Source organism: Typopeltis vanoorti, chromosome 8, assembly GCF_054136105.1.
Source record: "Typopeltis vanoorti isolate ZY-2024b chromosome 8, IOZ_Tvanoo_1.0, whole genome shotgun sequence".
In the NCBI taxonomy this organism is placed as follows: Eukaryota; Metazoa; Arthropoda; class Arachnida; order Uropygi; family Thelyphonidae; genus Typopeltis; species Typopeltis vanoorti.
In genome coordinates, this window is record NC_143556.1 from 60619315 (window position 1) to 60635730 (window position 16416).

Genomic DNA, 16416 nt, shown 5'->3' on the forward strand with positions numbered 1-16416 from the left:
GCTTCCTAAGATCCGCTCTCTAGTGAGCCGTCCAAAGCCTAGCCATCACAATCTAAAATTTCCCGGTGTATAATACAAGATATGGTGTGACTACGACATTCCTTACTTTGGCCAGATAGATAAGTCTATTGAATTGCATATGAAAGAGCACAGCATGGACATCACTTACAAGAGAACACGTGCCAGTGCTTTATCCAGCCATATCCTTTTTTCTGCCGATTCTGATGATCAAAACCATAGTCATACAATCTTTTTGGATAGATCTAACAACATTTTCCGTTGCCATGATGAATTGGAGAGAAAAATTGTAGACTCTAGAGAAATCATCCTCAACCCTGTACATTTAAATAATAATTTAAGCTACAACCTCCCAGACCGTCATTCTGCTGTGATCACATACTGGAGCTCATGAGATGCTATATGCACGCACTCACCCAACAATGTGGCCAACGAAGGAACAGCTTTGTATACGTTAACTGCAACGTTTTCACATTAAATATGTATAGTGACTTTCCTGTGCTGTTCACAGTTTTTATCTTCAATGTTTAATGTTTTTTCTTTTCTTTTATGAAACACCTGAAGAAGGCTGTAAAAAGCCGAAACTAGTCATGTGATACCATTAAACCTTTTTCCTTTACTCTCAGTTTATGTCATTCAATTCTTTTTTAAAAAAAAAAATATATATATATATATACACTGTATTTTTCCCATTATAAGATGTGCTTTTTTGTACCTAAAATTAATTTGAAAATTATGATGCATCCTATAAGCTGAATACTTCCTATATACTGGTGCATCTGCACAGTTATAGTGCTTCATTGCTTGTTGGCAATGTGTAATTAGTTTGAATAGTTGCATGTCATTAACAGTCACACACTTAAAGTAGTAATCAATACATTATTATATTTATTTATTTATTTTTTATTATAACACATGGATTCTACGAAGCAGACATAGCTATATGACTGCATTTAAGCATAGTGTCATTGAGTATGCAAAAAAAAAGGCAATAGGGCAGCAGAACGACACTTTGGACCTCTGCCTATATTCTAAAAAACACAATCGCTGCAGAAATCCGACAAAATGGCCAGAAAATGAAAATTAATTAACTTGGATAATGGATCAAAGAAGATTGGTTGCTGCATCTAAAAAAATGATTATTCAATGAGATAAATTATTGGCAACAAAGAAATATCATCGGTTTTACAGAGTCGCCATCATGGTGCTTTAGATTTATGAAGAAAAATGATTTATACATGTGTGCAACAATGAAAATATCACAAAAAATGCCAGATGAATTCGAAAAAAAAATGATCGTTTCACAGATTTATCACAAATGCTAGAAAAGAAGACAATTTTGAATTTTCACAGATAGCTAATATGGATGGAGTGCCTCTGACTTTTGATGTGCTCTCAAACAAGCTCCAAAGGTTAAAAAAAAAGTAAACATTTCTGGTCATGAAAAAACCCACTATACTGTTGTTTTGTCATGTTGTGCAAATGGAACAAAATTGCCATCTTTTTTAATTTTTAAAAGAAAAACTTCAAAAAGGAGTTTACATTCATATTCGTCTAAAAGGATGGATGGATGAGGAAGGGATGAAGTTATGGATAAAGAATGTCCTGGCAGTTTACATCAAAAACCTGCTTTCTTAGTATGGGATCAGTTTAGATGCCATAAAACCGAAGCTGTTAAGAATGAACACAAAAATAGTTGTAATTCCAGGAGAACTCACTTTTGCACTTCAACCTTTAGATGTATCAATAACGAAACCATTTAAAGGATTTTATTATTATTATTATCCAGGCCTCCATGGAGTCAAAAGACTCATCATGGGAGGTCATAAAAATGGATCAATTAGATGCAATCTCCAAATTTTGAGGAAACATCTACAATTTCCCAGGTATGCGAATGGTGGAGATCATGGAAAGAAGTGAAACCCAAAATGATTATAAAATCTTTCCAAAAGTGCAGCATTAGTAATTCTCTTTAAGATATGGAGGATGACTTATATCTTCAACAAAAACTAAGTTTTTGATGAAGATCAAGTTTAGAAATTTTAGAGAGTGAAGATGAAGATGAATAAAGATTTGAAAATTAGATTAATGAAATTTATAAAAATTATTTCTTCATCATGAGTTTAAGGAGTGGTATGATAGACTTTGTGTTTCTTAGGGGGGGGGGGGGGATTTCCCCTCGATGAGTCTTGATAGACTTTGTGTTTCTTAGGAAGGACCTCCCACGATGAATCTTTTGACTCCATGGAGGCCTGGATAATAATAATAATAATAATATTTTGTTTATATGATTATATGTTAGATTTTTTAATGATTTTTAAGAATAATTGTTTTTATCTAATAAAAGATTAATACATGTATTAAAATTTAAAATAAAATTAATATTTAAATGAAAAATTTTATGCATAATTCATGCATCTTATACTTTGAAGAATTTAAAAAAAAAAAAAATTCAACATGAAAAATGTGATGCATCTAATATATAAGGCAAAAAATACAGTATATATGTATATATATATATAAAGAAGAGAGCTTTTCCATACAATGGAGGGAAACATATATATGTGTGTGTGTGTGTGTGTTTATATATAATATATATTATATTGTTTCCCCTCCATTGTATGAAAAATCTCTTTTACATTTAACAGATATCTCTTTCCCAATTTATTTGTTTCCATGGGAGAGTACATGACATACCAAGTACTCTCCCAGGGAAATGTGTGAAAAAAAAAAAAAAAAAAATTCAAACCTGATTTTGAAAGAGTCATGTGCAAAAAAACTTGTCTCTCGTTTAGAAAGTTTTTTTTTCACTTGGTTATAAATTAAATTAAAGATGCCAATAAATTATATTAATCCCTTATCAAAATGTAAGCATAGAAAGTTTGCACATGAAGTGAACAGCATTGGTTTTTCCTTGCAAATAACCCTGGGCATAACTTCTGCCCTTCCATTCTCGCTGTCTCCCACCAGATGCTACTACTATCACAACACAACCCAAATTTAAAACTAACTTCCCATGTTCATGCTTCAGTTGAACTGATTTCCTTATCTGTCCATGTCAATGTTCATCACATTTATTCTCTGAGTGATATTTGCAATTTTTCCTATGTGACCTCAAAATGTCCAAGTCCTATCCATCATGGTACGAGGTCTGGAGGTACAGGAGGAGAGTGTGTTTCAGATACTGAGTACTCTGGATGTCAGTAAAGCTGTGGGACTGGATGGTATTTCGCCACGAGTTTTGAGAGAATGTGCTAGGGAATTGACAATACCTTTAACGTGGCTTTTCAATGAAAGTCTGGCTTTGGCAAAGGTGCCCAGGGAATGGAAGGAAGGTAAGATAGTGCCATTGCATAAGGGTGGTAACAGACTGGAAGTGTCTAATTATAGGCCAGTCTGTGTGTCATCAGTAGTTGTTAAGATCTTGGAGAAAGTAGTGAGGGACTGTGTACAGCATTGGGCAGATGAGGGTAATGTTATCTGTGAGAATCAACATGGATTTGTGAAAGGACGCTCTTGTTTTAGCAATATGCTAGCCTTTTATAATAAAGTTAAAAGAGCATTAGATGAGGGAAAGGCATATACTGCAATTTTCTTAGACTTGGCGAAGGCATTTGACAGGGTGCCACATGATAAGCTGATATTTAAGTTGCAGCACATGGGTCTGGATGTCAGATTGGTCAACTGGATTTAGGATTGGCTGTCTGATAGGTATCAGAGAGTTGTGTATGGTGGAGCAGTTTCCAGGAGGCAGAGGGTTACAAGTGGGGTCCCACAAGGCTCAGTACTAGGACCTATATTGTTTAACCTTTATATCAATGACATAGCCAGTGGATTGCAGGGGGATATTCAGTTGTTTGCGGATGATGCGAAGCTTGGAAGGATTATTAGTAATAGTGCAGATGTGGTAGCCCTGCAAGAGGATTTAAATAAGCTAGATAGATGGGCAAATGAATGGGTGTATCTGTTTAATGCAGCAAAATGTAAGGTCTTGAGGTTTGGGAAACATCGATGGGATGCTGCATACTCTATGGGAGGAGTTATACTGGAGGAAGTAGGGGAGACAAGAGATCTGGGGTTGATGATTGATAGAAACCTGAAGTTTAGGGGACATATTGCAAAGGTGGTGAAGGTAACACAGAGGATTGCTGCTATTATGAGAAGGACACTGACCTGCAGAGATAAGAGGGTTATCATTCCGTTGTATAAGTCTCTGATCAGACCACACTTGGACTATTGTTCTCAGATTTGGTCCCCAGGATTTGAAGGAGATAAATTAACTGTGGAAAGGATACAAAGACGGATGACAAAGATGGTTTCAGGACTGTACAAGGATAGTTATGAGGATCGGCTGAGAGAATGTGGACTGCAGAGTTTGGTGGATAGAAGAAGGAGAGGTGATATGATTGAGACTTTTAAACTGTTGAGAGGTGGTTACAGGGTTGACACTGGGGAGTTCTTTCGCTTGGTTGATCAGCGGGAAGGAGTGACAAGAGGCCATCCCTGGAAGTTACGAAAGGAAACTGTGAGCAAGAGGGTAAGGAGTGGTTTCTTTGTGTGGAGGGTGGTTGAGCCGTGGAATGTATTGCCTGATGGAGTGGTGGGAGCGAGAACAGTCAGTGAGTTTAAGGAGTGGTATGATAAACTTTGTGTTTCTCAGGGGGGTCCTTCCCTCGATGAGTCTTGACAGACTTTATGTCTTAGAAAGGACCTCCCTCGAAGAGTCTTTTGACTCCTTGGAGGCCTGAATAATAATAATAATAATAATAATAATACAAAGATCCCTAGTCTCATCAGTTTCTTGAAGAATAACCCTGCCAATATAATATGCTGTTGGAAAATTCATCATCATCATGCCAAAGTGCATAACTTTGCACTTCATAGCTTTACATAACAGTACAGCTACTAGCCAAAAGTCATTCACAATCCAACTCCAAATATAGAAAAACAAACTTGCATGGCTGCTTTCATTTCATGTAACCTTTACTCTATGGAAGCTTTTCACACCCTCTTCCTCTAAGGATTTATTACAGACTTCAAGCTGTTTATGATGTTTATTATTTCATCATAAACATCATAAAAATGAAAGGAAAAGTGAAGAAAGGAAAACACATGCTAGTGTTTTCCTTTCTTTACTTACCCAAAAATGGCATTGATCTGATGGGTTTTGCAACTTTTCAGGTATGAGTTCATCTTTGTCATCATAAAATTCCTGATATGTATTACCATTATTACCATTATTACGGGCAACTCCAGGGAGTCATTGGACTCATCGAGGGAGGCCCCAAATCATATTCATCACAACTATTTGACATTCATACAGTATCTATCATACCTCGCCTTAAACTCATTCACCGTCACAGCATCCACCACAGACTCAGGGAGCGCATTCCACTCATTCACTACTCTAAAAGTAAAGAACCCAGCTCTAACACCTTTACTAACCACACTTTTGCCCAGTTTCCATGGATGTCCCCTAGTCCTCCCACAACCAGCCCTGTACTCAAAAATATCTTCTGAATTAATTTTATAGAAACCCTTCAGTAATTTGAATGTCTCAATCATATCTCCCCTCCTCCGCCTATCAACCAATTTTTGCAAACCCACAAATCCTCAACCTGTTCTCATACGGTTCATTCCACAGACCTGCTATCATCTTGGTCACTCGCCTCTGGATCCTCTCCACCTCCTCCCCATCAAGAAGAAACCTAGGTGACCAAATCTGAGCACAGTAGTCTAGATGGGGTCTTATCAAGGCTCGATACAGAGGAACAATAACCTGCTTGTCTCTGCTTGTCATCGTATTCTTCAGCAACCAAGTGATTTGATGAGCTGTTTTGGTCACTTTTGCAATGTGTCCCCTAAATTTCAATTCCTTATCTACCAACACTCCTAAATCTCGTGCCTCATCAATTTCCTGGAGCACGGTTCCACCAATGCAGTAAACTGCCGCCAATCTTTTCACCCCAAAATGCATAACCTTACATTTTGCCACATTAAACTGACATCCATTCTCCTTAGCCCAGACCTCCAATCTATCCAAATCATCCTGCAAAATTTTGACGTCATCTGCATTCACTATTGCCCTACCCAACTTTGCATCATCCGCAAACAAATGAACTGTTCCTCTCAGATCATTTCCAATATCATTTATGAACAAATTAAACAGCAGTGGTCCAAGAACAGATCCTTGTGACACACCACTAGTCACAGGCCGTCTTGTGGACTCTACTCCCGAGTAAACCACTCTCTGATATCTCTCCGTCAACCACCCTCCTATCCATCTCACCAACCCTATGTCCATTCCCATATGCTGCAATTTACTGATTAGAATTCCATATGGAATCCTGTCAAAGGCCTTGGCAAGGTCCAGTAGAATCACCGTAAACCCATTACCCTTATCCAGTTCAGCCGTCACTGTGTTATAATACGTGAGCAAGTTACTGAGGCATGACCTACCCTTCACAAAACCATGCTGTCCCCGATACAGTATCCCATTTTCTTCTATCCAATCTTGTATTTTCCTCTTGACTATTTTCTCTAAGACCTTGACAATGATTCCTGATATGCTAATCGGTCGGTAATTTACTACAGCAGTCTTGGAACCACCTTTATGCAGTGGAACTATTTTCCCCTCTTTCCACCTGCTCGGGACTAACCCAGACCCGAGACTCAAATTAAACAAAATGGTCAAGGGTACTGACAATTCTTTAGCTGCTTCTCGTACAACACGAGCTGGTATACCATCCAATCCCACAGATGTATTGACATTGAGGTTATGCAATAGACTACTCACCTCCACTTCATTAACCACAATTCCCGTATAATCTACTGGTTTATTCGTTTCTGCAATGTCACCACCTGGATGATATACTTTTGCAAAATGCTCACTCAGTAACTCAACTATCTCAACTGATTCAGTTACCTCCCTACCATCGGCATTCTTTAAAATCAATCTGCCATGTACATTTTTCCTTTTACTTGCTACATATCTAAAAAACTGTTTAGGATTCTCTTTAGCCTGCATGGCCAATGTTCTTTCGTAATCCTTTTTTGCTTTTCTTACCACACTCGTCACCCTTCTGGCCTGTGCTTTATACCGTTCATGTGCCTGCCGGTCACCCTTCTCCTTAAATTCCCTCCATAGTTGTTTCTTTTTTTGCAACTCAAGCTTAATGGTGTTATTCATCCATTTAACCCCTACTTGATTTATTATTCGGACTCTAGGTATACAGTCAGCCATTGCTTCATGCAAGCACTTCTTAACTACCTCCCATGCACTATCAACTTCTAGTCCTTGCAGTTGTACATGCCATGGCACTGAACCAATCAAACTCCTAAGCTTGTCATACTTTCCAGCCCGATAATTCCACATGTACCCTATCTTAATTGAAAATTCTACACCTTTAGCCACCTCCCAAGTTAAGACCCTATGATCACTCTCACCGATTGGTGGCAATGTGGTCATATTTGTTACAGCCAAATCCTCAGATGTAATTACTAGGTCAAGCACTCTCTGACCCCTAGTATTTTCCATTACATGCTGTCGCAGATAGTTATCCCTTAATATCCGAATAAAATCCAGTTCCTTCCTTCCGTGTGTCCTCTCCTCACTCCAATCAATGCGACCATAGTTGAAATCTCCCATAATAATCACCCTCCTTCCACCCATTTCTTCTATTTGCTTGTGCATACTGTCACCACCATCTTTTCCATCACCTGGTCTATAGCAGCACCCAATTGTATATTTAGTTCTGCTAGCCACAATCTCACACCAAATGGCCTCAAATGTGCTCTTTTCTCTATCCTGCAATTCAACTTCTATTCTCCTTGGCTGGAGCTCATCAGCTATCATCAACAATACTCCTCCCCCCATTTTATTCTCTCTGTCATTCCTGAACACACTATACCCATCACATTCAATCCCACTAGTTATATCATCTACAGTCAGCCATGTTTCACTAATACCTATAACCTGTGGTCTGGAAGTGCCAACCATGGCCAAAAACTCTTCCTTCTTGTTCCTAATACTCCTAGTATTAGTGTACATGAATTTAAGACCCCCATTAGCCCCAACCCTACCTTGATGCCTTATATTAACTATCCCACTCAGATTTGTTGTCCTTATTTGCTCTGGCATATTATATTCATTCTGACATTCAACTGCCTCCATAAGGACTGTATCTCTACTCCCCCCCCCTAACAAATCTAGTTTCCCTGAGTTTGCACATCCACTACATTCAGCAACACTTTCTCAAGTCTTCTTACACCGTAACCATTCAAATGCAAGCCATCCATCTTATATAGATCCTTTCGCCCACAAATCCTCAACCTGTTCTCATACGGTTCATTCCACAGACCTGCTATCATCTTGGTCACTCGCCTCTGGATCCTCTCCACCTCCTCAAGTATCCTCAAGATGTATCCTATATGTATCCTCAATAGACAATGATAGAATTACCTGTAAAGTTTATATCATTACTAACTTGTACATATGAGATTAATTAAGAAAACAAAACAAAAAAAATCCAGATTATTATGTTATTATTACTATTATTATTATTATCTGACCTATATGGAGTCAAACGACTCATTGTTGGATACTTTCTCATGCCAAAAGATCATTCAACCATGCCTTGAACCCATTTACAGTTTTTGCACTTGCCACACTTTCAAGCAACATGCTCCACACAAAGAATCTGCATCTCACTCCCCCCCCCTGTTTACACCCTCCTTATACACCTTCCATGGATGGCTTCTAGTTTTACCCTTGCCATCTTCTACTCTATGAATATCTTCTCCACATTAATCTGGTAACAACCCCCCTCACCAACTTAATCATATCTCCTCTTTTTCTGCATTCCATCAATCTCTTCAAGAGATTGAGGGAATGCATTCCAAAGATCTGACACTAACTTAGTAAAACTTATCTGGATCTAAAGGGAAAACCATAACCTATTTGCATCTGCATAATCCATTGGGATGTTCTTACAGTTTAGCAATGTGACCCTCTAAACTTCAGTCTCTCAAAGAGATCTGGGAGTCACCATCACTCCCAGATCTCTCATCTCCTCCACTTCCTTCAGAACGTCTCCATTAAATGTATACTCTATATTCCAACCTTGTCTAACAAATTTCAAGACCTTGCAACATTAAACTGATATTTCGAAATATTTGCCAACTCACATAGTACACAATGTTTGCTATACTTCTTTTAGCTCTTCCCCACTACGCATCATTGGCAAACAGCTGTATATCCAGTTAAGTCGGTCCCAATGTCATTAATATACAAGTTAAACAATAATAATCCAAAACAGATCCCTGTGGAACTCCACTAGTGACTTTTCTTTTTTGGGATATTACTCCTCCATATACAACCTGCTGATACCTGTCTAACAGCCAATCAGCTTTGCAGCTTACTAGTCTGTTATCTAATCCCATCTGTTTCAGTTTAACTACCAGCTTGTAACGTGGCACTCTATCATCAAAGGCCTTTGAAAAATCTAAGTACATCACCATATATGCAACTCCTTTATTGAGTGAGTTTGTCACCTTGTTATAATATACAAATAGATTGCTGAAACATGATCTCCCCCTAACAAATCCATGCTGACCATCATAAAGGATACTGCTATTATCAACTCATTTTGAATTCTTGTCTTCACCAACTTCTCTAATACATTCTACTGCATCTTTTCTCATGTTGCTTTCATTAGGATGAAATACACTGATCATTGCATAATTCAACTATCTCCTCTGCATTGGTTACCAATCTACAAGTTTCATCAACTAGCCTCATCCTCCCATAATCATTTTCCCTTCTACTTGCCACATATTGAAATAACTCACCTAAATTTTTCTTAGTTTGAGCTAATTTCTTCTCATATTCCACTTTTGCCACCCTTATCAACCAAGTCATCTTCCTGGTCTGCTCTTTCTACCCCCCCCCCTGCAACTGATCATTACCAACATTCATTCCACAGTACAAGGCCAGTATGAAGTTAATCTAGAGATGATTTATGAAAATTGAATCAATGTTTTATAGAAATTTAATTGCTCAGAGTCCAGTGTGTAGGAGGAGGAAAACATATCAGATTGAAGCATACCATTTGATGCAAGGAGTGTGTGTGATACAGATTCTTCTCAAATAATCTCAAATTCATAGGAATCAGGGATCACACTAACTTGCAAAGAAAGGTAATTGCAAACTGTATACACACACACACACACATATATATATATATATGGGGGGGGGGAGTTCCTATCTCACCTGTTGTAAAGGATACTTGGGTTTCTCTCCTAAAAAATCCTTTGGTTAATGTATAACCATTAACAGCTTGGCCAATTTCATATGCTGTTGTCCAGTAGATAGGTGTTAATAATGGCACTAGAGAATGCATCCAGTTAGCTATATATATATAAATAAAAGAAAAGAAAAAAGCATTATGGTCTCAAATTTAATAAAAGATTCAACAATAAGAACTAAATATTAACAATGCTCAATAAATTTAAATTAATCTTATATCATATGAGATAAAGATATATACTTTAAACTGTGCTAGAAAATTCGATTAAATTTGAAAAAGCCATGACTTAAGGCAGTGTTATAAAAACTTTATATATCAAATGCACATAATACATGTTTATAAGGAGAAGAAGGAAAAACACTGAATATTAACAAATCAAATACACAGTTAAATTAAAACATTATTACTAAATAGTTTAGGGAAATAACAATGTAGACTAGGATATACATTAAAATAACTTTTTAATACAAATCCAATATTTCGGCAACGTCACGTTGCCATTTTCAACAGGAACTTGTGAGCAAGATACTTGCATGCAGGCACAGCAAACGGTAAATGAGGATGAAGCAGGAAGCTATTCTTTCTCCTAAAGTCCTATTGGTAACCCCTAGCAGGCAATGTTGGTATTCTTGGGTGATTGGGATGAGGTCTTCTGATGTAGGTTTCCCAAATTTGAGGCAGTCTCATGCAGCCAAATTTGTTGAGGTTTGGATTGTTTCTTAGGGCTGAGGCTGATTCCATGAAAAGCCTTTTGTACTTGTATTTACTACGGTGAATGATCGTGCTTTCTTCCACCGTATTCTATGGCAGGTATCCAGAGCATGGTCTGCAAGACCAGAGTGGCTGTATTGGTGGAACCAGATGTAGTCCTTGTGTTCTGTAATTCTGATATTGGCTGTCCTGCCTGTTTGGCCAAAGTAGGACAGCTTACAGCTGCAAGGGACCTGGTATACACCAGGCAGGTCTAGGGGGAGGGGAGGTTGGTCTTTAGTAGAGCGGATAAGGGATGCCAATTTCTTATATGGTCTGTAACAAGAAGTTAAGCCGTGTTTTTTTAGGATTTTTGTAATTTTTTCAGAGGTGCCTCTGATATAGGGTATGGTGATGGATTTAGAGTAATCCTTGTTGTGGGGGGGGGGTTGTGGTTTATTGGTTTCAATATTTTTTGGATTGTTTTGGGAGGGTAGCCATTGGCTGAGAAGGTGTTGAGAATGTGGTTTGTTCTGTGGTTAGGGCATTGTCATTTGAACAGATAAGTTTAGCCCTGTTTTGTAGTGTCTTAATGACACCATATTGTTGTGAGGAAGGGTGCTGGGATTGTTGGTGAATGTATCTGCCTGTATGGGTGGGTTTTCTATAGACTGAGAAAACCAAGGTTCCATCAAGCTGGCTGGTGACTAATGTGTCTAAGAAAGGAAGGCAGTTGTTCTTTTCTTCTTTCAAGGTGAATTTGATTCTGGGGCGTTGGTTGTTTAAGTGTGTTAGGAAGGAGAGGAGTGCATCGGAGCCATGTGGCCAAATAGTGAACACATCATCTACATATTGAAGTCAAATGGTTGGTTTCTGTGGGGCAGAGTTTAAGGCTTTCTCTTCAAAAGTCTCCATATAAAAGTTGGCCAAGTTTCTAATTTGTGAGTTGGTGGGAGATTGGAGACCCTATGGCTGCCCCTTCTATTTGTTTGTAGAATTTTCCTTGCCAAACAAAATAGCCTGAGTTCATTGTGAACTGAAATAGGGCTGTGATATCGGGAGGAAATTTAGCTTGGATTAGCTCTAAGGATTCTTTGAGTGGGACATTTGTGAATAAGGAGGAGACATCAAAGCTGACCATTACGTCAGTGTGTTTGAGTGTAAGGTTTTCTATGCTGGCTTTGAAGTGGGCTGAGTTTTTTATGTATGAAGGTGTGTTGCCAGTACAGTGTGAGAGAGCTTTGGCCAAATGTTTAGCTAGTTTGTATGTAGGGAAATCAATGCCATCCACTATGGGACGTAATGGCACATTTTCCTTATGTATTTTTTGGAGTCCATAAATACGGGGAGGGGAGGGGTATGGAGTTAAAGGTTTTAATTTGTTAGTGACTTCCACAGGCCAAGACGTGACCTTCTTAAGGAGCCTGTGGAGTTTTCTAATTTGTGAGTTGGTGGGATTGTACTCGACAAGGAGGTAAGTAGCCTGATCTAACAATAGAGCTTTTAGCTTACCTGTATAATCCTTTTGGTTAAACAATACTATGACGTTCCCTTTATCCGCTTTGGTGATTATTATTTCCTTGTGTTTCTTTAATTCCAGTAGAGATTTAATTTCTTTAATGGGCATGTTGGCTTTAGGTGGTTTTGCTTTGGTCAGAACACAAGCCACATCCAGTCTGATATCGTTGGCGACATGGTTAGGAAGGTGTCGTATCCCGCATTCAACTTGTATCATAATATCCTCTGCAGGTATTCTTCTGGGCACAATGGCGAAGTTGTGGCCATGTGAGAGGGCTTCGAGCTTCAAGTTTCACAATAAACGATGAAAGGTTGATTACCGTTTCAGTAGGAAGTTGCGGTTTCGAGATCGCATTCTTCTTTATAAAATTTTAAAATTTTTTGATGCGTCGATCTCGCACTTTTTTAAACTCTTTCTCCACTGCAGTGCACGAGATGTCGTGCAAAATAGACCACATTTCGTGGCTTAAGGTGCTTGAAAGGTCATCTTCAAGTGCCTGGATAGCTAAGTTAGCATCACTCAGGTAACGGCGAGTAGTAGCGATTTGTTCCCTGAGCAACGCTTGGCTGGCACGATAATAAATGCGAAGAGCCTTTTGCGAAGAGAACCGGTGCTTCAATTTAACACAGTTAGGATAACCCTGGTTATCCCAGCAGCATTTTAGGAATGCAAGATGATTAAGTTGTCTTGATAGCTTCAACTTCATTTTACAGTAATGGCAGGCTTTTTTACGTGCGGTAGAATCTCCGTGGATTATCGTAATTCTAGTGCAAAGGCTTAGAAGTTGGTTATGCATTATTACTAAATAGTTTAGGGAAATAACAACATAGACTAGGATATATATTAAAATAACTTTTTAATACAAATCCATATTTCGGCAACATCACGTTGCCATTTTCAACAGGAACTTGTGAGCAAGGACTACATCTGGTTCCACCAATACAGCCGCTCTGGTCTTGCAGACCATGCTCTGGATACCCGCCATAGAATGCGGTGGAAGAAAGCCACGATGATTCACTGTAGTAAATACAAGTACGAAAGGCTTTTCATGGAATCAGCCTCAGCCCTAAGAAACAATCCAAACCTCAACAAATTTGGTTGCATGAGACTGCCTCAAATTTGGGAAACCTACATCAGAAGACATCAGCCCAATCGCCCAAGAATACCAACATTGCCCACTAGGGGGCACCAATAGGAGTTTAGGAGAAAGAATAACTTACTGCTTCGTCCTCATTTACTGTTTGCTGTGCCTGCGTGCAAGTGTCTTGATCACAAGTTCCTGTTGAAAATGGCAACGTGATGTTGACGAAATATTGGACTTGTATTAAAAAGTTATTTTAATGTATATCCTAGTCTATTATTATTATTATTATTACGGGTATCTCCATGAAGTCAGTAGACTCATCGTGGGAGACCCAAACTAGCAAAACAATATCTGTCATATCTCTTCTTGAATTCATTTACAGACGAAGAGCTCACAACTAAGTCAGGCAATGAATTCCACTCATTCACCACCCTCCAGGCAAAAAACCTTGTTCTGACACCTTTGTTAATCACACTCTTCTTTAATTTCCAGAGATGACCTCTTGTTCTTCCATCACTATCACACAGCTGAAACATTTCCCCTGCATCAATCCTATAAAAACCTTTTAGTAATTTGAATGTTTCTATCATATCCCCTCTTCTTCGCCTATCAACCAATCTCTGCAATCCACAAGCTCTCAATCTATCAATGTAGGGAGCATTTTTTATATCACTCACCAACTTGGTCACTCTTCTCTGAACCCTCTCCACAGCCTCCTCATCTCCAAGGAATCCAGGTGACCAGACCTGAGCACAGTAATCCAAATGTGGAAGTATCAATGCTTTATAAAGGGGAATAATAACCTCTTTATCTCTGGATGTCAGTGTGTTCCTCAACAACCAAGTAATCCTATGTGCAATCTTGGACACCTTAGCAATGTGTCCTCTGAACTTCATCTCCCTATCTACCAACACCCCTAACTCCCTAATCTCATCAATCTCTTGGAGTACCTTTCCATCGATGTAGTACACAGCTGGTAATCTTTTAATCCCAAAATGCATGACTTTACACTTTTCCACATTGAACTGACATCCATTTTCTTTTGCCCAATTTACCAGCTTATTTAAATCCTCCTGCAAACTTTCAACATCAGCTTGATTTTTTATTGCACTACACAACTTTGCATCATCAGCAAACAACTGAATATCTCCCTTTAAGCCGTTTCCTATATCATTTATATACAAATTAAACAACATTGGCCCAAGCACAGAGCCCCGAGGCACACCACTGGTCACCTGCCTCATTCTGGACTCGGCTCCTCCATACACCACCTTATGGTATCTCTCCCTGAGCCATTCTCCTATCCATATCACCAATTTAATATCCATTCCCATCTGCTCCAATTTGCATAACAGTGTTCTATGGGGTATCCTGTCAAAAGCCTTAGCAAAATCCAGAAGTACCACTGTGTAGCCAGTTCCTTTGTCCAACTCAGATGATATTCTATTATGAATAGTTAATAGATTGCTAAGGCAGGATCTACCTTTAACAAAACCATGTTGGCCTCTATAGAGTATCATATCCTGATCCACCCATTCTTGAATTTTGTCTTTAACCAACTTTTCCAATACTTTTACCACTACTCCTGAGATGGTGATTGGTCTGTAATTCAATACCGCAGTTTTAGAGCCACCCTTATGCAAAGGAACCACTTTGCCTAACTTCCACTCCCTAGGGACCATACCAGAGTTCAAACTTAAATTAAATATCCAGGTAAGAGGGGTTGACAATTCATTTGCACATTCACGCAACACCCGAGCTGATATTCCATCTAAGCCTACCGCAGTGTTTGCATTTAAGTTTTGCAATATATTTAATACCTCTGATTCTTTAGCTTCAATTCTCACATTAGGTATTGCTATAGGTATAGAGATATCCTCACTTGGGTGATAGACTTTTGAGAAGCGATCACTCAGTAACTCGACTATTACATCTGATTTTGTCACCTCAATACCATCAGCACCCACTAAGGTTATCCTTCCGAAGTCATTCTTCCTCTTACTTGCCACATAGCGGAAGAACTCTTTGGGATTACCCTTGATCTCTTTGGCTAAGGTCTTCTCATAATCTGATTTAGCTTTTCTTACTATGCTGGTAACCTTCCTAGCTTGAGCCTTGTACTGCTCATGGGTGTCCTGATTGCCTTTCTCCTTGTAAATTCTCCATAACATTTTCTTTTTTTGCAGTTCAAGCTTGATACTACTGCTCATCCATCTAATGCCTGCCTTGTTTGACCTCCTGACCATGGGGACACAATCTGATATTGCTTTCCTCAGATACCCGCTGATTTTATCCCAAGCACTGCTAACATCTTTCCCTTGCAATATGTTCTGCCATGGGATGGCTGCAAGCTCACTCCGAAGCTTGTTATAATTGCCTAACCTGTAGTTCCGTACATACCCCTTCTTAATAGAAAAATCCACAGATTTTGCAACCTCCCAAGTCAATACCACATGATCGCTTTCACCAACTGGAGGTAACGAGGACACCTTACTTATGCATATAACCTCTGAACCAATAACCAGGTCCAACACTCTCACACCACGTGTCCCTTCAGTTACGTGCTGTTTCAAGTAATTATCCCGTAGAAGATGTATGAACTCCATTTCCTTTTTGCTACGTGATATTTCCTCCTTCTAATTGATATCACCATAATTAAAATCCTCCATAATAATCACTAAGCCTTCACTCATTGCACTAAGTTGCTGATGCATGAATTCAATATCTCCCCCCGTACTCTCTGGCCTATAGCAGCATCCAACTGTATATTTGGTTGCATTGGTCACTATTTCGCACCA

The 16416-nt window shown here is 38.8% G+C and overlaps 1 protein-coding gene across 1 annotated transcript in view; it reads right to left on the bottom strand.

Moving 5' to 3' along the window:
• The window catches only part of LOC150104032 (hemicentin-1-like), a 792930-nt gene that overhangs the window by 312312 nt on the left and 464202 nt on the right, over positions 1–16416 (bottom strand). The window contains exon 22 of the mRNA XM_090396385.1: positions 10289–10426. Coding sequence (XP_090252511.1) covers positions 10289–10426 — 138 coding nt within the window. The remainder of the gene's footprint in view (positions 1–10288; positions 10427–16416) is intronic.